The sequence below is a fragment of the Notothenia coriiceps genome, unplaced genomic scaffold, assembly GCF_000735185.1.
Source record: "Notothenia coriiceps isolate Sejong01 unplaced genomic scaffold, NC01 NC01_scaffold00000339, whole genome shotgun sequence".
In the NCBI taxonomy this organism is placed as follows: domain Eukaryota; kingdom Metazoa; phylum Chordata; class Actinopteri; order Perciformes; family Nototheniidae; genus Notothenia; species Notothenia coriiceps.
The window spans coordinates 20,957,148-20,974,814 of record NW_011333040.1 but is presented as its reverse complement, the minus strand read 5'-3'; the positions used below and the strand labels follow the sequence as shown (position 1 = coordinate 20,974,814).

Here is a 17,667-nt window from a genome sequence, read left to right as displayed (position 1 = left end):
TTTATCAACATATCAACTCGTAAAAAAGTATTATCATCAATAAGTATTGCACTTTAAGTTTGCAGCTGGTAAACATTGGGAAATACAGAGCTCATTTTATGTATTATTTTCGGACTATAAACCGCGCCTTTTTTCGACGCTGCGGCTTATATAACGGTGCGGCTAATCTATGGATTTTACAGGTTACAGTCCACCACCTTTAACTCTATGGGCTCTATGGCCGGTCCGCGCCCCCACCTTTAAGCGGCGGGCTCCAGCAAGAAAAGCTGGAGGCCGGAAAAGAGTGAGACAGGTAGCGCGCAAAAGTAAAAGTGGAACCGAGAGTGGTACGAGAGACAGAACGAGAGCAAGACAGACAGACATTACGAGAGCGAGACAGTTTGTGCAAAGGTGTTAAACGGTGCGCTGGGAGTTGAATAGTTTGTGTGTCTGAAACGCTATGTGATACAGTACAGTTTACACAGCACAGTACATATTCTGTAGCTACTATTGCACTAAATGGTAACACTTGAATACGTTATGCAAATATGCAACTTGTTTGTTGAAATGTTAATAAATGGGAGCTTCCTTAAACAGCCATCTCTTTCCCGGCAATCCCCTCTGTGCACGAACCCTTACATATGGTAATTAAATATTAAAACACCTGCGGCTTATAGTCCTGTATACACATCATTCAATTTAGCTGCTGCGGCTTATATTCAGGTGCGCCTTATAGTCCGAAAATTACGGTAGTCAATGTGAGGTAAAGTGTGTCGCCAATGTAACCGGTTAGAACTCGAAGTTGCGATGAGGTCTTAACATGTATGGAAAGGGTCTTAAAAAAGGTCTTAAAAGGTATTACATTTGACTTCAGGATTCCTGCATATACGTGTGTGTGTGTGTGTGTGTGTGNACTTCGAGTTCTAACCGGTTACATTGGCGACACACTTTACCTCACATTGACTACCGTAATTTTCGGACTATAAGGCGCACCTGAATATAAGCCGCAGCAGCTAAATTGAATGATGTGTATACAGGACTATAAGCCGCAGGTGTTTTAATATTTAATTACCATATGTAAGGGTTCGTGCACAGAGGGGATTGCCGGGAAAGAGATGGCTGTTTAAGGAAGCTCCCATTTNGTGTACATATATAAGCCGCACTGGACTATAAGCCGCAGGTGTTTTAATGTTCTTTCCCGACAATCCCCTCTGTGCACGAACCCTTACATATGGTAATTAAACATTAAAACACCTGCGGCTTATAGTCCAGTGCGGCTTATATATGTACACATCATTCAATTTAGCTGCTGCGGCTTATATTCAGGTGCGCCTTATAGTCCGAAAATTACGGTAGTCAATGTGAGGTAAAGTGTGTCGCCAATGTAACCGGTTAGAACTCGAAGTTGCGATGAGGTCTTAAAATGTATGGAAAGGGTCTTAAAAAAGGTCTTAAAAGGTATTACAGTTGACTTCAGGATTCCTGCATATACGTGTGTGTGTGTGTGTGTGTGTGTGTGTGTGTGTGTGTGTGTGTGTGTGTGTGTGTGTGTGTGTGTGTGTGTGTGTGTGTGTGTGTGTGTGTGTGTGTGTGTGTGTGTGTGTGTGTGAGTGTGTGTGTGTGGTAGTGTGTGTGTGTGTGTGTGTGTGTGTGTGTGTGTGTGTGTGTGTGTGCTCGTGCTCTGCACTGTACAAACAGACATTGGAGACTTCCAGGACATTGTTTTCCATCTTTAGATGGTTTCCCTTTGGTCACGGTGTGCTAGTGGAGATAAAGACGTCAAGCCCGTCTGTTTCTGGGAAGGATAAAGGTGTCTTTCTGAGGTTCAGTGATTCAGTCCATGTGTTTCTGGTTCCCCTGCTGCCCCTCAAGCAGAGTCAATAAACAGCAGTTATTGTGTTTAGGACAGCAGCAGGAGGTGAGGAGGAGGCTGCTCCCTTGTAGGGGGAATACATCGGCCTGCTTCTGTTGGAACAACAAGTTTTTATTTTCCTGTGTTCCTATTCTATGAGAAATCCAAAAACTATTCACTGCTAAAGTTTTTTTCTTTGGCAACTAATTAAAAAAAGGTAGCTGTTTAATGTGGAAAAACTGGGGGAGAATGATATCACTTAGCAGCTTTCAACCACTGTGAAGCATTTTACAGTTTTCTTCCAAACTTGGTAGGGTAAAGTTGGCATGCAATAACACAAGAATAAGAGTTTAATTTGCTTCTTTGTATGATGGTCCATTAGTTATAATGCAAATGAATAACGTGTAGCTCTTCTGTTATGCATCTGAAGGTAAACAATGTGGACTTTGCTAACATAATCCGGGAGGAGGCTGTGCTGTTTCTGCTGGATCTCCCAAAAGGAGAAGAAGTGACTATATTGGCCCAGAAGAAGAAGGATGGTGAGTGGCCACAGTATTAATGACGTTGTTAGTTGTGAAAAAATCAGACATCAAAGGCAGAACATTTATAAGGTGGATTTAATCGTCTATGTCATTTTCTGCTCTCTCTTCAGTGTACCGCAGGATAGTGGAATCGGACGTGGGTGACTCCTTCTACATTCGGACCCATTTTGAATATGAAAAGGAGTCACCGTACGGGCTGAGCTTCAACAAGGGCGAGGTGTTCCGTGTAGTAGATACGCTCTACAACGGCAAACTAGGCTCCTGGCTCGCTATCCGTATTGGCAAGAACCATCAGGAAGTGGAGAGGGGAATCATCCCCAACAAGAACAGGTACAATACGCTTTAGGTCGCGCCTTTAAATCCTGTAGAGCGTGTCCTGGCACTTTATGAATGGGCAAGGGTGGAGGCACAGGGATAGATACACTCATCAGTGAGTAGCAAGGAAGGGTTCAGGAGCACATACAAATGATATTTTACACATTTATTATGATTTGTGGAAGTGTTTTAAAACTGGTCGTATTGAACAGATCCTGTATGTCAGGTTAATGCTTTTATAAGGACTAGTGTGTGAGGTGAAGGCTTTCTGTGTGTGTGAGGATATGAAGTATAGATCATCATGTCTCCCTGGATATTCTTTGAAAACAAAGTTCCTTAAAGTAACAGCAAGAACTCAAAAATATTCTTTTAAATGATGCAGCATATCGTTGCTCAATAATAATACAATCCAATAAACATGAGTTATTCTCCACGCTAGCCAATGTGTCAGGCCAGAGATTGCACTGCAGACTCTTGCCTTAGGTTCTATCAAACATGAACCAATTGGAGCAATGCTGAACTGTGTAAATAACACTTATCTGTGTTTAACATCTTGGGAAAATAACCAATGTAAAGTTCTGAGTTTACTGATATCATAATGCTGACCCTGCCATTCTGCTATTCACAGACAAATCATTAAGTTGTGTGATATTTTAGCTCTTTGTGACGTGACTATTGAGCTATAGATTAGATTGTACTACCCCTCAAGACACAATATCAAGCCTGAATATATAATGGCTTTTAAGAATGTAGTCAGCATTTCTTTGGTCAATGATGGCAACTACTCAATAATCAGTCTGACAACCATTAACAATGCAGTAGTGTACAACGGTATTTCATTGGCAGTATCTTGTCTAAACAGTAGTCAGCCCGAAAAATAGTCTCAAAGTGGCCTTTATGGCAGTTTAACTGAATTTCACAGCTGACCCTACTCATACTGATACACCGTATTCATCATCTCTCTGTCCAGAGCGGAGCAGCTGTCCAGTGTGCAGTACACCCTCCCCAAAACGCCAGGAGGGGACAGGGCCGACTTCTGGAGATTCAGAGGACTGCGAAGCTCCAAGAGGAATTTGCGGAAGAGCAGGGAGGACCTGTCAGCCCAGCCCGTCCAGAGCAAGTTCCCTGCCTACGAGAGGGTGGTGCTGAGGGAAGGTAAGAGTACATCGTGGAAGACTTTAGGCGCACTCAACTCCCAAATCTTTTCAAACTTTAATTTAGGGAGAATTTACAAAAACACAAGAACCTTTCCAGCCCTTTAACAAACCGATGTTTTTATACCTCTAAGCATTACAAAGTTACTCATTTGAACAACACTGATTGTGATGTGATCCAGATGTATGATGATGAAGTATTGTGAGTGTTCCATGATGCTGATTTGCTTGTGTGCAGCTGGGTTCCTGAGGCCTGTGGTTCTCTTTGGGCCAATCGCAGACGTGGCCAGAGAGAAACTGGCCAGGGAGGAGCCAGACATCTTTGAACTAGCAAGTAAGTGATAAAGTACACATCACCGTCTCTTCCAATGTTCATGTGTTGAAAAGGGTCCCACTTGTGTCTTACAAAGATAGGAGACCTCACTCTTAATGTACACATCACACATGTCTAAAGCTGAATGCTGTTTAACCTGTCAGCATTCAGCAAATGTTCACAGTAGTGGTCAGTATCTGATAAATATGCACCCCACATCTTTAATAGCAAACTGAGGTCTACACACCTCTGAACAACCTTATGAAGTCTGGGAGATGTTGGAGATCAGAATAAGAAGGAGTAATTATAAACTGAATGATTGTAGGTGAACAAATACAGGAACAACAACGTACTGTTGAAAGTTGACTAATCGACTTGAAAATAAGTCATTCACCATAAAGAGAGCAAAAAATAGAGACTCATATCAAGAATTCTGAGTCGGATAAGACGAGGGACCAGCACTTGTTATAAAAGTTACATTTTTTGTGTTTTTCCCCATGTAGTCTTTAGTAATGCATAGACTGCTGTTGGCTGTTAAAATATTTAGTACAAAGTCAAGCAATTCTTTATTTTTTTAAGATGGAAATCTGCTTTACTCCAGAAAATGCTACAAATACTACTACTACATATTCCTTATTTATTTGAGTAGGTCAGGTTGGGTCTCCTGTGTCCTGCTATTCCTTAATCTCTGTTTATTTTACACACTCCTCTACACACCACCCAGAGCCACACACACTTTCTCCTCTCAGTCCTCATCCACTGCCTCTTACTTCATGACATTGCAACCCTCCTTAATGTATGGTATTTATTTCAACACTCAGTATTGAATGTCAATGACTTTAAGTGCACAGCCCCACAAGGCAGTGCAAGTACACACACATATTCAGCACACACCCACAAACAGTGATTCCATTCATTGATGTGTATTCCCGCCACTCCAGTGATGTTTGTGTAACTGTACTTTCTTTTCAGAATCACAACAACAACAAGGAGGGGAAAGTATGTCACATAGTGCATCAACTTTTATTTGTTTCATTGATTTAGTGAATGAGAGATAATCTGGTGTTTGGTGGCTATCTAGATAGGCCTATAGAGGTTTAAACAATGCGCATGGGGGAATAGCACTTGATTTAGGAAGTCACATTTAGTCACTGCAATTGGTTATAACAATTACTTTTTTATATATTAACATGACTATAAAGTCAATTGCTGACCTGACACTGAATATATGCAATATCATACAGTTCATATATTATTCTTGGTGGAAAGAAATCTACAGTTAATATTTTAAAAACTAAATAAAAATACATCTATTAAAGATTTTCAGCAGCATTAGCATGGATCACCTTTTGCACATCCTTACACACTTAGACATGTTCTACTCCTTAGAGACCTACATGTGCATTCTTTAAAGTAAACATGTTTCAAATGTATACTTTTAAGAATGCAAATGTAAGGCCCTAAGGAGCTGCTTGTTATTGTGATATTACATGTTGATAATGGAAGGGACTGCCGTATCCTTTAATAGACACAGTAGTCATTTTAAAGTTAAAGTCGGTGTTATTCCCCTGTTAATGGCATCATGTAGGGAGACAACAACAACAACAACAACAAGGCAGCATGTAAAGCTCTGCGTTTAATTTGCAATAAAACCTGAGATGTGAGTTTTTGCTTTTTAACAGAATCATAACAAAATCATCAAATAATGTAAAATTGACTAAGAATGTTACGATTATCTGTAGTTCAAAATGTTTTGACATATCGTCATGCTTTTCATACTTATTATTTGCCAATGAAACGCTACATGCAATAATAATTACACATAATAATACACAGCATTTAGTATCTATAAAATAATCAAGTATCTCAGCAGTGGGATCAAAATATAACCTGTTTAGGAGTTTATATCCTGAAATAAGTCTGACTACACTATGCATTCAGACACATTATCCATACAGTAAATATATTGGATATGAAGTTCATGCACATGCTGGAACAAAGGTGTATCAGAATGAAATGTGACTGATTTTTGAAATGGCTTACACTCCAGACTGCAATCAAACCACTGAGTGTAAATGGAAGGACTTTTCAAAGATTGGTCTTTCAAATGTTGTGTATTCTCAGAAGTTGAATCCCAACACATTATTTTAACATTGCTGTACACGCTTGATTCTTGACTTGTTGCATGGATATATATCTGCCCTCTCTAAAATGTTAATAGCTGTGTAAGATCATAGATTGTATTAGAAATTAGAAATGTATTCTAGCCTGTGATTTGTTTGAGTTATTATTATTATTATTCTACCCCCTGTTGACATATCTCCTTCTTCTGAACCTGTGTGTTTAGGCAGGAAACCATTGCTTATCTTTTTGTGAATCATAAACCCCTGTACACATCCTTGCCTAAATCCCTGAGGCTTACAATGACAGTGTATTCTCATTAATCCTGAAATGACCCTCATGCTCTTGTATGTGCATATTTCACGTCAGTGTTTCTCACATAACACATTTACAGAACAATAATGTACCGCTACATGCAGTTGCATTCATTTAACACTGAATTTAATTTCCCAACGCTAACCAAAATACAGAATGACTTTTGCATGAATTGGCTGCTCTCCTCATTTTTCTTTACTATCTAGCTTTTTTCACACACGTCCACTTGTCCTCTCCCATACGGAGATTTTGATTCAGTTTGTAACGGCTCTATCTATGGGAGTCGACAACTGCACGCTGCGAGGATGTCTAATTGGGGCACAGCTTGGTGTTATTGTTGTTCTCTCTTGTTGTTGACATGATGCAGTAACTCTGTCCATTTGTCTTCCGTAGAGAGTGAACCCAGGGATGCAGGAACCGACCAGAAGAACTCCGGCATCATTCGCCTGCACACTATCAAACAGATCATTGACCGGGTGAGAAACTAGATGACATGTAGAGACATGAACATCTTTTTACAGATTTGTTACGGTAGTGAAAAGATGGCTGCGAGCCACGATGATGTGCACAGCTCACTGCTGCCCTCTGGTGTCCGTACTGCATCCCTGTGAACTATAGGGTTGCAGGTTCACTTTAAATACTAATCCAGGCTGACTTCTTACAATGGTTCAAGATCTGAAGCACACAACATGTAAAAACATCTTTAGGTTTTTTTATTTATTTCTTTATTAAGGAGTGCAGATTTAACAGACAATACAACTATTTTTCACATTTCCTGGTTTTGGTTTTCTTATTACAGGAAATTGCAGTACTCTCTCTCTTTTGTTCCATATAAGAAAACAAACAGAATCCCCCCACCCTCACACAAACTGGAACATTGGTCACATCATTGTATTGCTTTAACATCCTGATACATTTCACATGATATAGAGCAAAAAACACCACAAATACAAAATAATCAAGATAAAATAATAGTATCTCTGATCGTCCTGTCCCTACATTTCAATAGAGGACGTGCTCACAAAATGGAAACAAAGTCATTTATGTTTTTATTCTTTTTGTTTTCTATGTTCTTAGGACAAGCATGCGGTGCTGGACATCACCCCTAACGCAGTGGACCGTCTGAACTACGCTCAGTGGTATCCCATTGTGGTGTTCCTCAACCCCGACACCAAGCAGGGCGTCAAGCACATGAGGACCCGCCTCTGCCCCGAGTCTCGGAAGAGCGCCAGGAAGCTCTTTGAGCGATCCCACAAATTAAGAAAGAACAACCACCACCTCTTCACCAGTGAGTCCAGCGGGAAAGAGGGGATGGGGGGGGGGGGATTGCGGTTCCAAACAAAAGGAGGGGTGTGGTGGAGATTTCACAGCCAGCATTGACACTTTCAAAAGGCAGTTGACAATTGAGTGTCACAGCGTTAGAGGCTGAGGCTCCGCTGCCTGGCCCTATTCTGTCAGATTCCTAACAAACGCTGGTTCAGCACTGACCGTCACACAAGCGCACCCCCAGGGCCCGTCCTCAAAATGTCTCTCTGTCAGGAGGGGTGGTGTGACCATGCCTTAGAAGCATCTGTGGGTGAAACAGATATTAGAGAATCCCTAGATAGTTTTCTTTAATGTTTTTTTAACATTAACTTCACATAATCAACTTTCCCATAACTATAATGCAACAAGCTGCAATGTAACCTCGACAACCATATCCTTGAAAGTTATTTTCAGATCCAAGTCTCATAATAATGTTATACTGTCTGTACTTTATATATAACTAGTGAAGAGAGAAAGCTGGGATATTTTTTACATTTGTCAAAAATACATTTACTAATTGACTTGGACCTGGAGAAACTGGGACATTTTATTGACCATAAAAGCACAATTTGTTTAGTGATCACTTTGATGAAGAAGATAGTTGTGTACAGTTCATGTCTCAAATTAACTTTTAATTATGAAGCTGTTGTTGTACTTCATTGTCAATTGAAAATATGTTGAGAGATGTGTGTTTCTCTTCTGTCTGTATTCAGCTACCATTAACCTGAACAACATGAATGATGGTTGGTTTGGAGCTCTGAAGGAGATCATCCAGCAGCAGCAGAACCAGCTGGTGTGGGTTTCAGAGGGCAAGGTGAGACCAACACACACAAACCATGTAGACTGGAAATGTAGACAATTGTATTTCATTTACATAAAACTCAAAAACAAAACAGGATTTGCACCAAGCTGCTTCACAAAGACAGACGTATATGCATATGCATACATATATGAGCAAAGACGCAAAATCAAATCTGTTTGTACACAGAAAAACATAGATATTTAAACTGTCAACAGACTCATTCTTGATGTGACCCCCTTTCTCTCTCTCCTTTTGTTTCCAGGCTGACGGGGCAGCTGAGGATGACCTGGATATCCATGACGACCGCCTGTCCTACCTGTCTGCACCAGGCAGCGAGTACTCCATGTACAGCACCGACAGCCGCCACACCTCTGACTACGAGGACACGGACACAGAGGGCGGGGCCTACACCGACCAGGAGCTGGACGAGACGCTGAACGACGACGTGGGTCCACCCGCCGAGCCGGCCATCACCCGCTCCTCCGAACCTGTCCGCGACGACCCCCCGGTGATCCAGGAGCCCCCCGGCTACGCCAGCTTCCACACCGTGCAGCCGACCCCCCTGAACCGCATCGACCCGGCAGGATTCAAGGCTCCGGTTCCGCAGCAGGTAGCGTTTCTGAGAGCCGCACGTGTTCCCTGTTGTCTGGAGGACGTGGTTTGCGTTAGAAGGGTTTTCTGGAGGCGCTATTGAAGGCACTTTTTCAATTTTACAGTTATTCTGTATCTACTGTTACCAAACAATATTAAAACTTCTGTGGTCAGGTATTTATCGCAATATATAAATATTATATATAATATATATACATCTATATTTATGATATTATTTATTTTATCTATTTGCCTATATGTGTTTGTAAATTGATCTTTGTTAGCGTGTGTTTTTTTATTTTTGAAAAGGAGATAAGTTTTACTGTTACTATTGTATTCTGTATTACCACAAGATGTCTTATCGGTGTGACTGTTGCTTATGCCTCTGGGAAAAGAAACGTATGTTTGTCTGTACCAGTACTCACCTATGTGCACTTCCTACCCTTGTTTTACCTGTGATCGGGACTGTGACGAAACAACAAGACAAAGTATTATGTGCATGTTGGAATTACCAGTGTTGATCCAGTGTACCTGTGAAATGTATTAATCAACACCCAATTGGCCGCTGTGACACCCAAATCGAAACGTTTGTCGTCTAATGATGTGTTAATGAACATAAAAGGGGTAAACAAAATAAGCCATTGTATTGTAACCGTAGAATTAAAATCGAATTAGTATACTCTAACAATGAAAACTTGTCCTGCTGCTAATTCCTAACTCTCGCATGACATTGGTTGACCTACAGCTATTGTTTAATGTGGAGGTGGGTGATTGGCAGATTGGTGTAAGTGATCAGCAGAGCGATATAGAATGCTGTAACGCTAGTAGCATTTGTTAGTATTGTGTCAGCACGTGTTATTAAACATTTCTGAACCACTTCACAGAAAGCAGAGGCCGCTGCCGTCCCTAGCGTCCCCCCGCAGCCTGAGCCCCCGGCTGAGACTTTGCCCCATGCTGTCGACGTTACTGTAAAAACTGTAGGGGGGGTGAGCCCTGACGAGGCTCCTGCAGCTCCTGTCAGCCCGCCAAGCCCCGACCCAGAGGCGGGCTCACTTAGGATGCCCACCCCTGAGCTAGCCCCTCAGAGCGTCTCACCAGAGCCTCTACAGTCTGGACTGGCCGGTTCAGAAACAAAGGTATCCATGTTCCCCCCCCGGACACTCCGTGGCCCGGCTCGGCTCAGCCGCTCAGACCTCCTGCTGCTGCTGCTGCTGCCTGTCCTCCTCTTCCTCCTCTGCTGCCACGCTTCTCTCTCTATCCTTCCGCCCTGCATGTCCGCTGACCAAAGTGCTGCCCAGAAGAGACAGAGATGTGTGTGTGTGGGCGTAATTGTGCGTGTATTTGTGTGTGCATGTGCCGGAGTAAATGCTGGTAAACAACAGTGGGCTTGGAGGTGAGGCTGCGCTGACATGCCTACATGTGGGGGAGCAGAATCCTGACGCTCTCACTGTTGCTTATCCTCTCTGCATGGCTGCAATACGTTTGCCTTTATTCTCTGTTAACAACTCAACGTTGTGTTTTTTTATAAGTGCAGATGGTTTTCTTGTAAAAGTAACCATTCATTTTCCAACCATTTTTATATGTTTAGTTTTTTTCCTGCGGTTGAAATATAGCCATAGCCAAGAAACGGACATAATTGAAACAAAAATACTCTGGATGGATAATCAATGGTTACTTCTCAATTATCAGGACTTCTTTATGTTTTTTTTTACAATGGGTATTTTCTTGTAATGTTATATATTATTGTGGATGTCTGATTTGCCTTTATAATAGCGCCAAGACAGTGGGTGACATTTTCACTTGTCTATGCAGCACCCCACATTATAAGTCAAATTATCGATAGACGTTCTATGACATAACTATCCTGCAAATCTTTTCAAATTCTGTCGGTTCAGACAAGTAAAATGCATCCCATTGTTTTGATGTGGTTCCGGACAACTTTTGTTTTTCCTTGTTTACTTAACTGTAGTGTTTAATTTGGAGCTGCAGTGGTACATTGTGATGTGTTTACGCTGCATTGGGTGTTTGGCTGTGCTGCGATTTCTATTTAATCTTGTGTATTACCTGACCAGTAACCCCTCCCTCTCAGTTTCTCTATTTCAGGTCTTTCCCTTCTTGTTTCTTCTTCTGCACTTAATTTCAACAAAATTATTTTAATATTCTCCTTTTCTTTAACCGATTTTGTATGTCGGCTTATTTCATACTACACATTTGATGTATTAGGATGCTGTGCTGTTGTTAACTTTATTCATTGTGTTTCATTTGTTTGGTAGATGTACCAGAAGGATCCATACATCCCAGACAACACAGGAAGAATCGGTCACAGCATGAAGCCTGTGACTTACAACCCTCAGCAGGGATATCACCCCGACCAGCAGCCATACAGAGATTACGACCATCCCCCCAGCCGGTATGATGTCAGCAGCAGTGGAGTCAGCAGCGGAGGGGGCTTCCCAGAACCAAAGCACCGAAACAACTATGACTCTAACCTGCCCTACGAGAACAGTGTGCCTCACTACGACCAGCAACAGTGGAACCCGTACAACCAGCCGCTCCCTACTGCCAACTCCCAGGGCTACGACCCCCGCCTGCCATACGGGGACAGCCCTGACCCCCAGTACACCCCCCCTCTCCGCTACGACGAGCCCCCGCCTCAGCAGGGATTTGACGGGCGGCCTCGCTACGGCAAACCGACCGGTCCAGCTCCTGTCCGTTATGATGACCCCCCACCCCCTGTTTCGGGGTCCGACATGCACTACGACCAGGATTCTCACCTGAACGCGTACCCCTCGGCTGCCCACTCCCCGGACCCCACTGCCCAGCGGCCGGCTTATAACCCGGGACCAACAGCACAACAGCAGAGCTACAAACCTCAGCAGTATGACCCCGTTCCTGTGAACTCTGCAAGCAGCCCCACACCCCCTCCCAAAGCAGAGGCCCCCTCACCCTCGCCTGCCGATCCTCTGAATCCTTTCCCCGCCAGAGATCTGCAAGACGAACCCGCCGCCCGGGCACAGTCGGTCCTGACGAGGGTCAAGATGTTTGAGAACAAGCGCTCCGTGTCGGTGGACAGAGTGGCAGTAGAGTCTTCTGGGAACAAGGTAAACTGTTTTGCAGTTCAATTATAAAATATAGCAGTTGTTACTAGTGGGCTTAAATTGTGCATTTGTTCTTTATCTTTTTGCTAAATAAGCAATTTGGAAGTGGACATTCATCATTTGTTATCCTACTGATACGGTTCATTGCTTTTGCTATTGCAGGCAGCCGATATACCTTTGAAAGCAGGTGGAGTCATCCCAAAAGCAAATTCTCTGAGCAACCTGGATCAAGAGAAGACCTTTAGGTAAGCTTGCCTAAATGCAACTGTAATAAGTCACTTTCATTTCACACCATTGTCCTTTAGTCATTGTAATATCTTCTCTTGCTCTGCTCTCACCATCTCAGCCTGTGTTGAACCGTTTTGATTCTCTTATCCCAGAGCCCCAGGGCCTCAGCAGCCTCCATCCATGGTCGCTGATGACATCGTGCGCTCCAACCATTACAACCCAGACGAGGACGAGGACTACTACAGGAAACAGCTGTCGTATTTTGACAGGCTCCAGACCGGTCCTAACAAAGCCCAGCCACAAGCACAAACAAATAACAACTACTCCAGGTGATGCTCAGCCACATCCACATTCCCACACATATAATATTCTAATGAAACATCGTTGGCTTTATCTTCTTAGATTCAATTATCATGCCTTTTCCTTAAATTATGAAACATGCTTTATGCTTTTATGATGAATGTCTTTGTTCCTTTTTACTTTATATCTTGTACTGATGGTTTTGGTCATGTGATATAGGACGGAGTCAGTGGAGAAACCAAGTCCAGTGGAGAAGAAATACGAACCAATTCCCCAGGTGACGCCTACTCTGCCACCCGCCACACTGCCCAAACCCGCACCTGAAGGTAAACATGTTCTGCCTTCGGTCAAAGCAGAGAGGGATTAGAGTATTATCCAATATTGTAATCACATGAAGATCTATCTGTGTACTGAGAGACGCTGCAGAGCTCTTTGTCTGACCCTCGTGTCTCTCCCACAGCCAACACTGTGCAGGCCAACTTCCTGCCTCAGAAGAGCTTCCCTGAGAAGTCTCCGGTTAACGGCACAAGTGAACATCCTCCAAAAACGGCTCCACCAGCAACCAGCTACAACCGCTACACTCCCAAGCCCTACACCACGTCTGCCAAGCCTTTTGCGCGCATGTTCGACAGTCCTAAGTTCAACCACAACCTCCTGCCCAACGACAAGCTGGAGACCGCTCCCAAGGTAGGCAGAGGAGCATTTCAGTGCAGCATTCTAAAGATGGTCAAATAAGTGATGAAGCAAGGGGGGGGGGATATAAGATATGTAGCACTCAGATATAATTACTTATCTGCATATTCAGTTATTTTTACAATTCTTCACATGCATTTATCTATGTGGAATTCACTTTTTTTAAACTTAAATGTTGTCACAATTTGTAATTCCATTGTACTTAGAACAGATTGTCCTCTAATAACTGATACACAAGGGACAGTAGCCAAAAGGATTTATTTTTAAATTATTGGAATTGTTAGCAATCTGAAGCGGGAAGTAGTTTGCCTTCTCTTTCCTCCTGTGTCAATTCTTCATCGTTGGGAGTTACGCACATATCTTACCCGTTTTATACCGAGTATGCTGGGTTCACAATAAGAAACTATTACTAATTTGATTGTTGTTGTCTTTCATAAATAACCCAAGCTCTTCATCTAGCTGCTCTTTTTACCTCCAGTCTAACACATAACCCTCTTGTATTTACCACAGGGCCAGAACTCTAGCACTGTAAAGCCTCAGACCCCCCCCCAGCCCCAGAACATAGACCATGACAGCGGCCTGGACACTTTCACACGCACTATGGACCACCGCTCCAAAAACCAGCACAACAACATCAACGCTGTGCCCAAGGCCATCCCTGTGAGGTAAGAGACTCCGTCCCGCTGCAGATCAAATGACTTTGTGTTGGATATGAGAGTGTGAAATGAAAGGTATATCCGCCCTTTAGCCCCAGTGCCCTTGACGATGATGAGGATGAAGACGAGGGCCACACTGTGGTGGCAACAGCACGAGGTATCTTCAACTCTAACGGAGGCGTCCTGAGCTCCATCGAGACAGGGGTCAGCATTATTATCCCGCAGGGCGCCATCCCTGAAGGCGTGGAGCAGGAGATCTACTTCAAGGTCTGCAGGGACAACAGCATCCTGCCGCCACTCGACAAGGAGAAAGGTAATCAATGAGGAAAGGATAAAGAAGGACTTTTCTTGGGCCACTGAATTATCTTTGCTTTTTGAAACCAATATTTTAAAGGTCACCTATTATGCATAATCCTCTTTTTAATGTCTTTTACATAAACATGTGTCCCCTCTGTGTAAAGAGAACCTGAAAGTTTCAGGAACAAAGATTTTCTCTCTTTTTGTCCTGATCCATTTATATAAAAACCTGAAATGTCTGAAAATGAGCTGATCAGATTTTGGCCACTTTATGATGTCATAACGATTTTTTTTTGGCTTGTGTAACCATTAGCCAATCACCAACCAAGTCCGAAATTCCAGTGGGCTATTTCCTGATTTCCGATGTAAAAAAGTTTCGGCAAGTCAAAGTTATTTTTTTGACGCACTCAAGTATCGCTACGAAGGACACCGTAGCCCAACCATCCTGAAACAGAGGACGACTTCGTATTTGAAAACACCCTACTGTTTGTATGGTCTCTCCTTACCTCACTTGGTCTGCCGTTCTGTTTAATACTTATAGTGTATGATCGTCAAACAGTAAAACCCTGCAGGACCCTTTTACACCTTTATCTCGTATCTTGTATGTTGGATGTTGGTGGTTCGGGTCTCTCTCCTATGTATTGCATACTGTTCTTGTCCCGTGGTGTGAATAGTCCTTGTAATAGAGGTCTGGTACCAGTTTTGGGTTTTCCTGGACCGTATCTTTATACTCCATAAACCTGTAGTAAACTACCATCCCGCAAGTTGAAATTGTCAATAAACTGTTATAGAATTAAAGTCGGAAATGCATAATACTTCACTAGTAGATAGTCCTTAATTTGTGTCTAGGGTATCTTCCCTCCTTCCCTCGTCCTCCTCAACAAATTATCTCTTCTTCGGTCTCACTCCTTCCCTTTTCCGTCTCTTCCCGTCCTCCTCGGTCTGCGTCACCGGAACGAAGTGTATTCTCTAATGCTGCCCCGTCTGGCTAATTAGGGGGGTGTTGTAAGGTCGCCCTGTTGTACTCACCTCGAAGTGTACCAGTAAGTCGGGAACCTTTCAGAGTAAGGAATTTTACTCCGATTAATTGTCGATAGAGCTGGTGACGGTTGGTAGGTGGGTGACCAAACCTTCCTTCTCCTCGGCTGACAACAATTTCTTCCCCTCTCCCCCTTAATCTATAAAATAAATCAAACTTATGAAAGTGTCGGCCTCGAGGTTGACTTGGTCCCAATAAGGGATTACAGACAAAAGAGTCAAGTGGTACTGTGTGATCATGTCTAACATATAAACCTTTCCCAAATAGAACCAACTTGAGAAGCTAATATTACTAGACACGTTAAACAGGTTTGTAACGACTAGTAAGGTTCAGATTTATATTTATAGCTGAAGGTGTCTGTCATAGACAAGACACCAAAACACTGGAAACAATCGTTAAGAAATAATCCTACCTAACTGTATAAAATATGACAAGAAATAGTTTAGAGTTTTTTGTCTATAATTCTAAAATGTAAAAACTCTTTACTATTTCACATTTGTCGTTCTATTGGTAAATGACTACCTCCCAAAATGTCGATTTATACACGTAAACAGACTTTAGGAGAGGACGTCGGGTGGAGGGACAAAAGGTTAGAGTTCTGACTTCGGTCAGAATTCCTACGTAAATGTTTTGTATTTACAAAACTCAGTGGACTTTCGTTGGAACTTATTACCCTTTGGTGAATTTCCTTCTACCCTTCGAATGTAAATCTCTCGATGTAAAACTGCAAAAGTGTCAAAACTTCCTATGTTATGTTTCGTAATACCAGTACTCAGTACTGTCACAAAGTCAAAGAACCCTCCTAGATATTTTCGACAAGAAGTCCAGCCCTAAACCCACCGATACACTCTATACTAGTGAGTCTCGTCGTACTTAATGTGGAGATGGACTACTTGTTTACTAATATGTCGGTTCACAAACTAGTACTTACAACTTCACTTAAATCTCTTTGAACAATTTTAACTAATTTCTTCATTCTTTGTTCTCACTTTATGACCGTTAATTTCGTACAGCTTTAGTTACTCCTCTGGCTCTAGTCCTGTGGTTTTACTTCTTTTGGTCACTATGTCACTAACACTCAAATTGATCACACTTACTACCTTTTACTAAGTTGATTTCGTCAGTTAATATACTTTTTTTCTAAAACGGAGATTTCTAACCAAGAGTCCTACAAACTCTACCTGGTTTACATCTAAAAAAAAATTACTTCTCTTGGTTTTCATCCCCATTTTTAGATGTTTATTATTAATTTGTCACTGGGTGTTGGGGTTTTTAACAGTGGTGTGGGTCGGGTTTGCTGGGGTCTTCCTTGTCTCTACTCGTGTCGTATGGGCTGCTTCCTCAGCCTCCTAAAAATCTCCGTTTTCTGGTTGGTAGTCCCCCAGTATCTGCCGGTGTCACTCCATTCGCGTCGTCGAGGTTGTCCCGAAGTTCTTGAACTCCGGCACTCCAGGTGTGTAGTGGTCTCCCGACTCGTCTCCAGAGAGGACCCTGTGTTGGTGTGTAAGTTCTGGTAATTTCAATTGTGTGTATTCGTCCAGAGTTTACGTGAACCTAATCCTGATGACAAAGTAAAAGAAAAAGAAGCAAACATGGCAAAGACAAGACTAAACTACATTTCCGCAGAAACTCGTAATCGTATTCGCGATATTTTTAGGGTTACCATAATAATAATAATAAATAATATATTACCGTTAAAGATGGGTGGGTTGTCACGACCATCACGAAGCATAGTGACCTTTACAGATGCTGCGGACAATCAATTCGGTGTTCGTCTAGATGAAATTTCCCACGGGGGATAATATGACAAAAAGTAGTTATATAATATCCAGAGTCTATATATCTTTTGTACAGAGACCTTCACAAACCGGAGGTTTGTGGTTTGTCTAGTACGAAACATCGTAATGGGTATTAGGGGAGACAAAGTCGGGACAAAGTTTTCACGACTAAGAGGACCAGACAATGAAATCTACTTTTATTCCTCGGTGAGGGGTGCGGGGAGACTCTCTATAAACCAATTTTTCTTGAGGTTACCACGAAGATCCTCCTCTAAGTCCACTATTCCCC

At 42.5% G+C, this 17,667-nt stretch overlaps 1 protein-coding gene across 1 annotated transcript in view; it reads left to right on the top strand.

The window, feature by feature from the left end:
• tjp1a (tight junction protein 1a) overlaps positions 1–17,667 on the top strand; it is a 221,129-nt gene that overhangs the window by 185,716 nt on the left and 17,746 nt on the right. Inside the window, exons 13-29 of the mRNA XM_010779038.1 lie at positions 2,262–2,370; positions 2,484–2,703; positions 3,659–3,843; positions 4,081–4,176; positions 5,128–5,154; positions 6,985–7,067; positions 7,669–7,879; positions 8,610–8,710; positions 8,961–9,308; positions 10,174–10,425; positions 11,563–12,390; positions 12,550–12,632; positions 12,768–12,944; positions 13,135–13,241; positions 13,376–13,602; positions 14,119–14,273; positions 14,357–14,577. Of these exons, the coding sequence (XP_010777340.1) occupies positions 2,262–2,370; positions 2,484–2,703; positions 3,659–3,843; positions 4,081–4,176; positions 5,128–5,154; positions 6,985–7,067; positions 7,669–7,879; positions 8,610–8,710; positions 8,961–9,308; positions 10,174–10,425; positions 11,563–12,390; positions 12,550–12,632; positions 12,768–12,944; positions 13,135–13,241; positions 13,376–13,602; positions 14,119–14,273; positions 14,357–14,577 (3,430 nt within the window). The remainder of the gene's footprint in view (positions 1–2,261; positions 2,371–2,483; positions 2,704–3,658; positions 3,844–4,080; positions 4,177–5,127; positions 5,155–6,984; positions 7,068–7,668; positions 7,880–8,609; positions 8,711–8,960; positions 9,309–10,173; positions 10,426–11,562; positions 12,391–12,549; positions 12,633–12,767; positions 12,945–13,134; positions 13,242–13,375; positions 13,603–14,118; positions 14,274–14,356; positions 14,578–17,667) is intronic.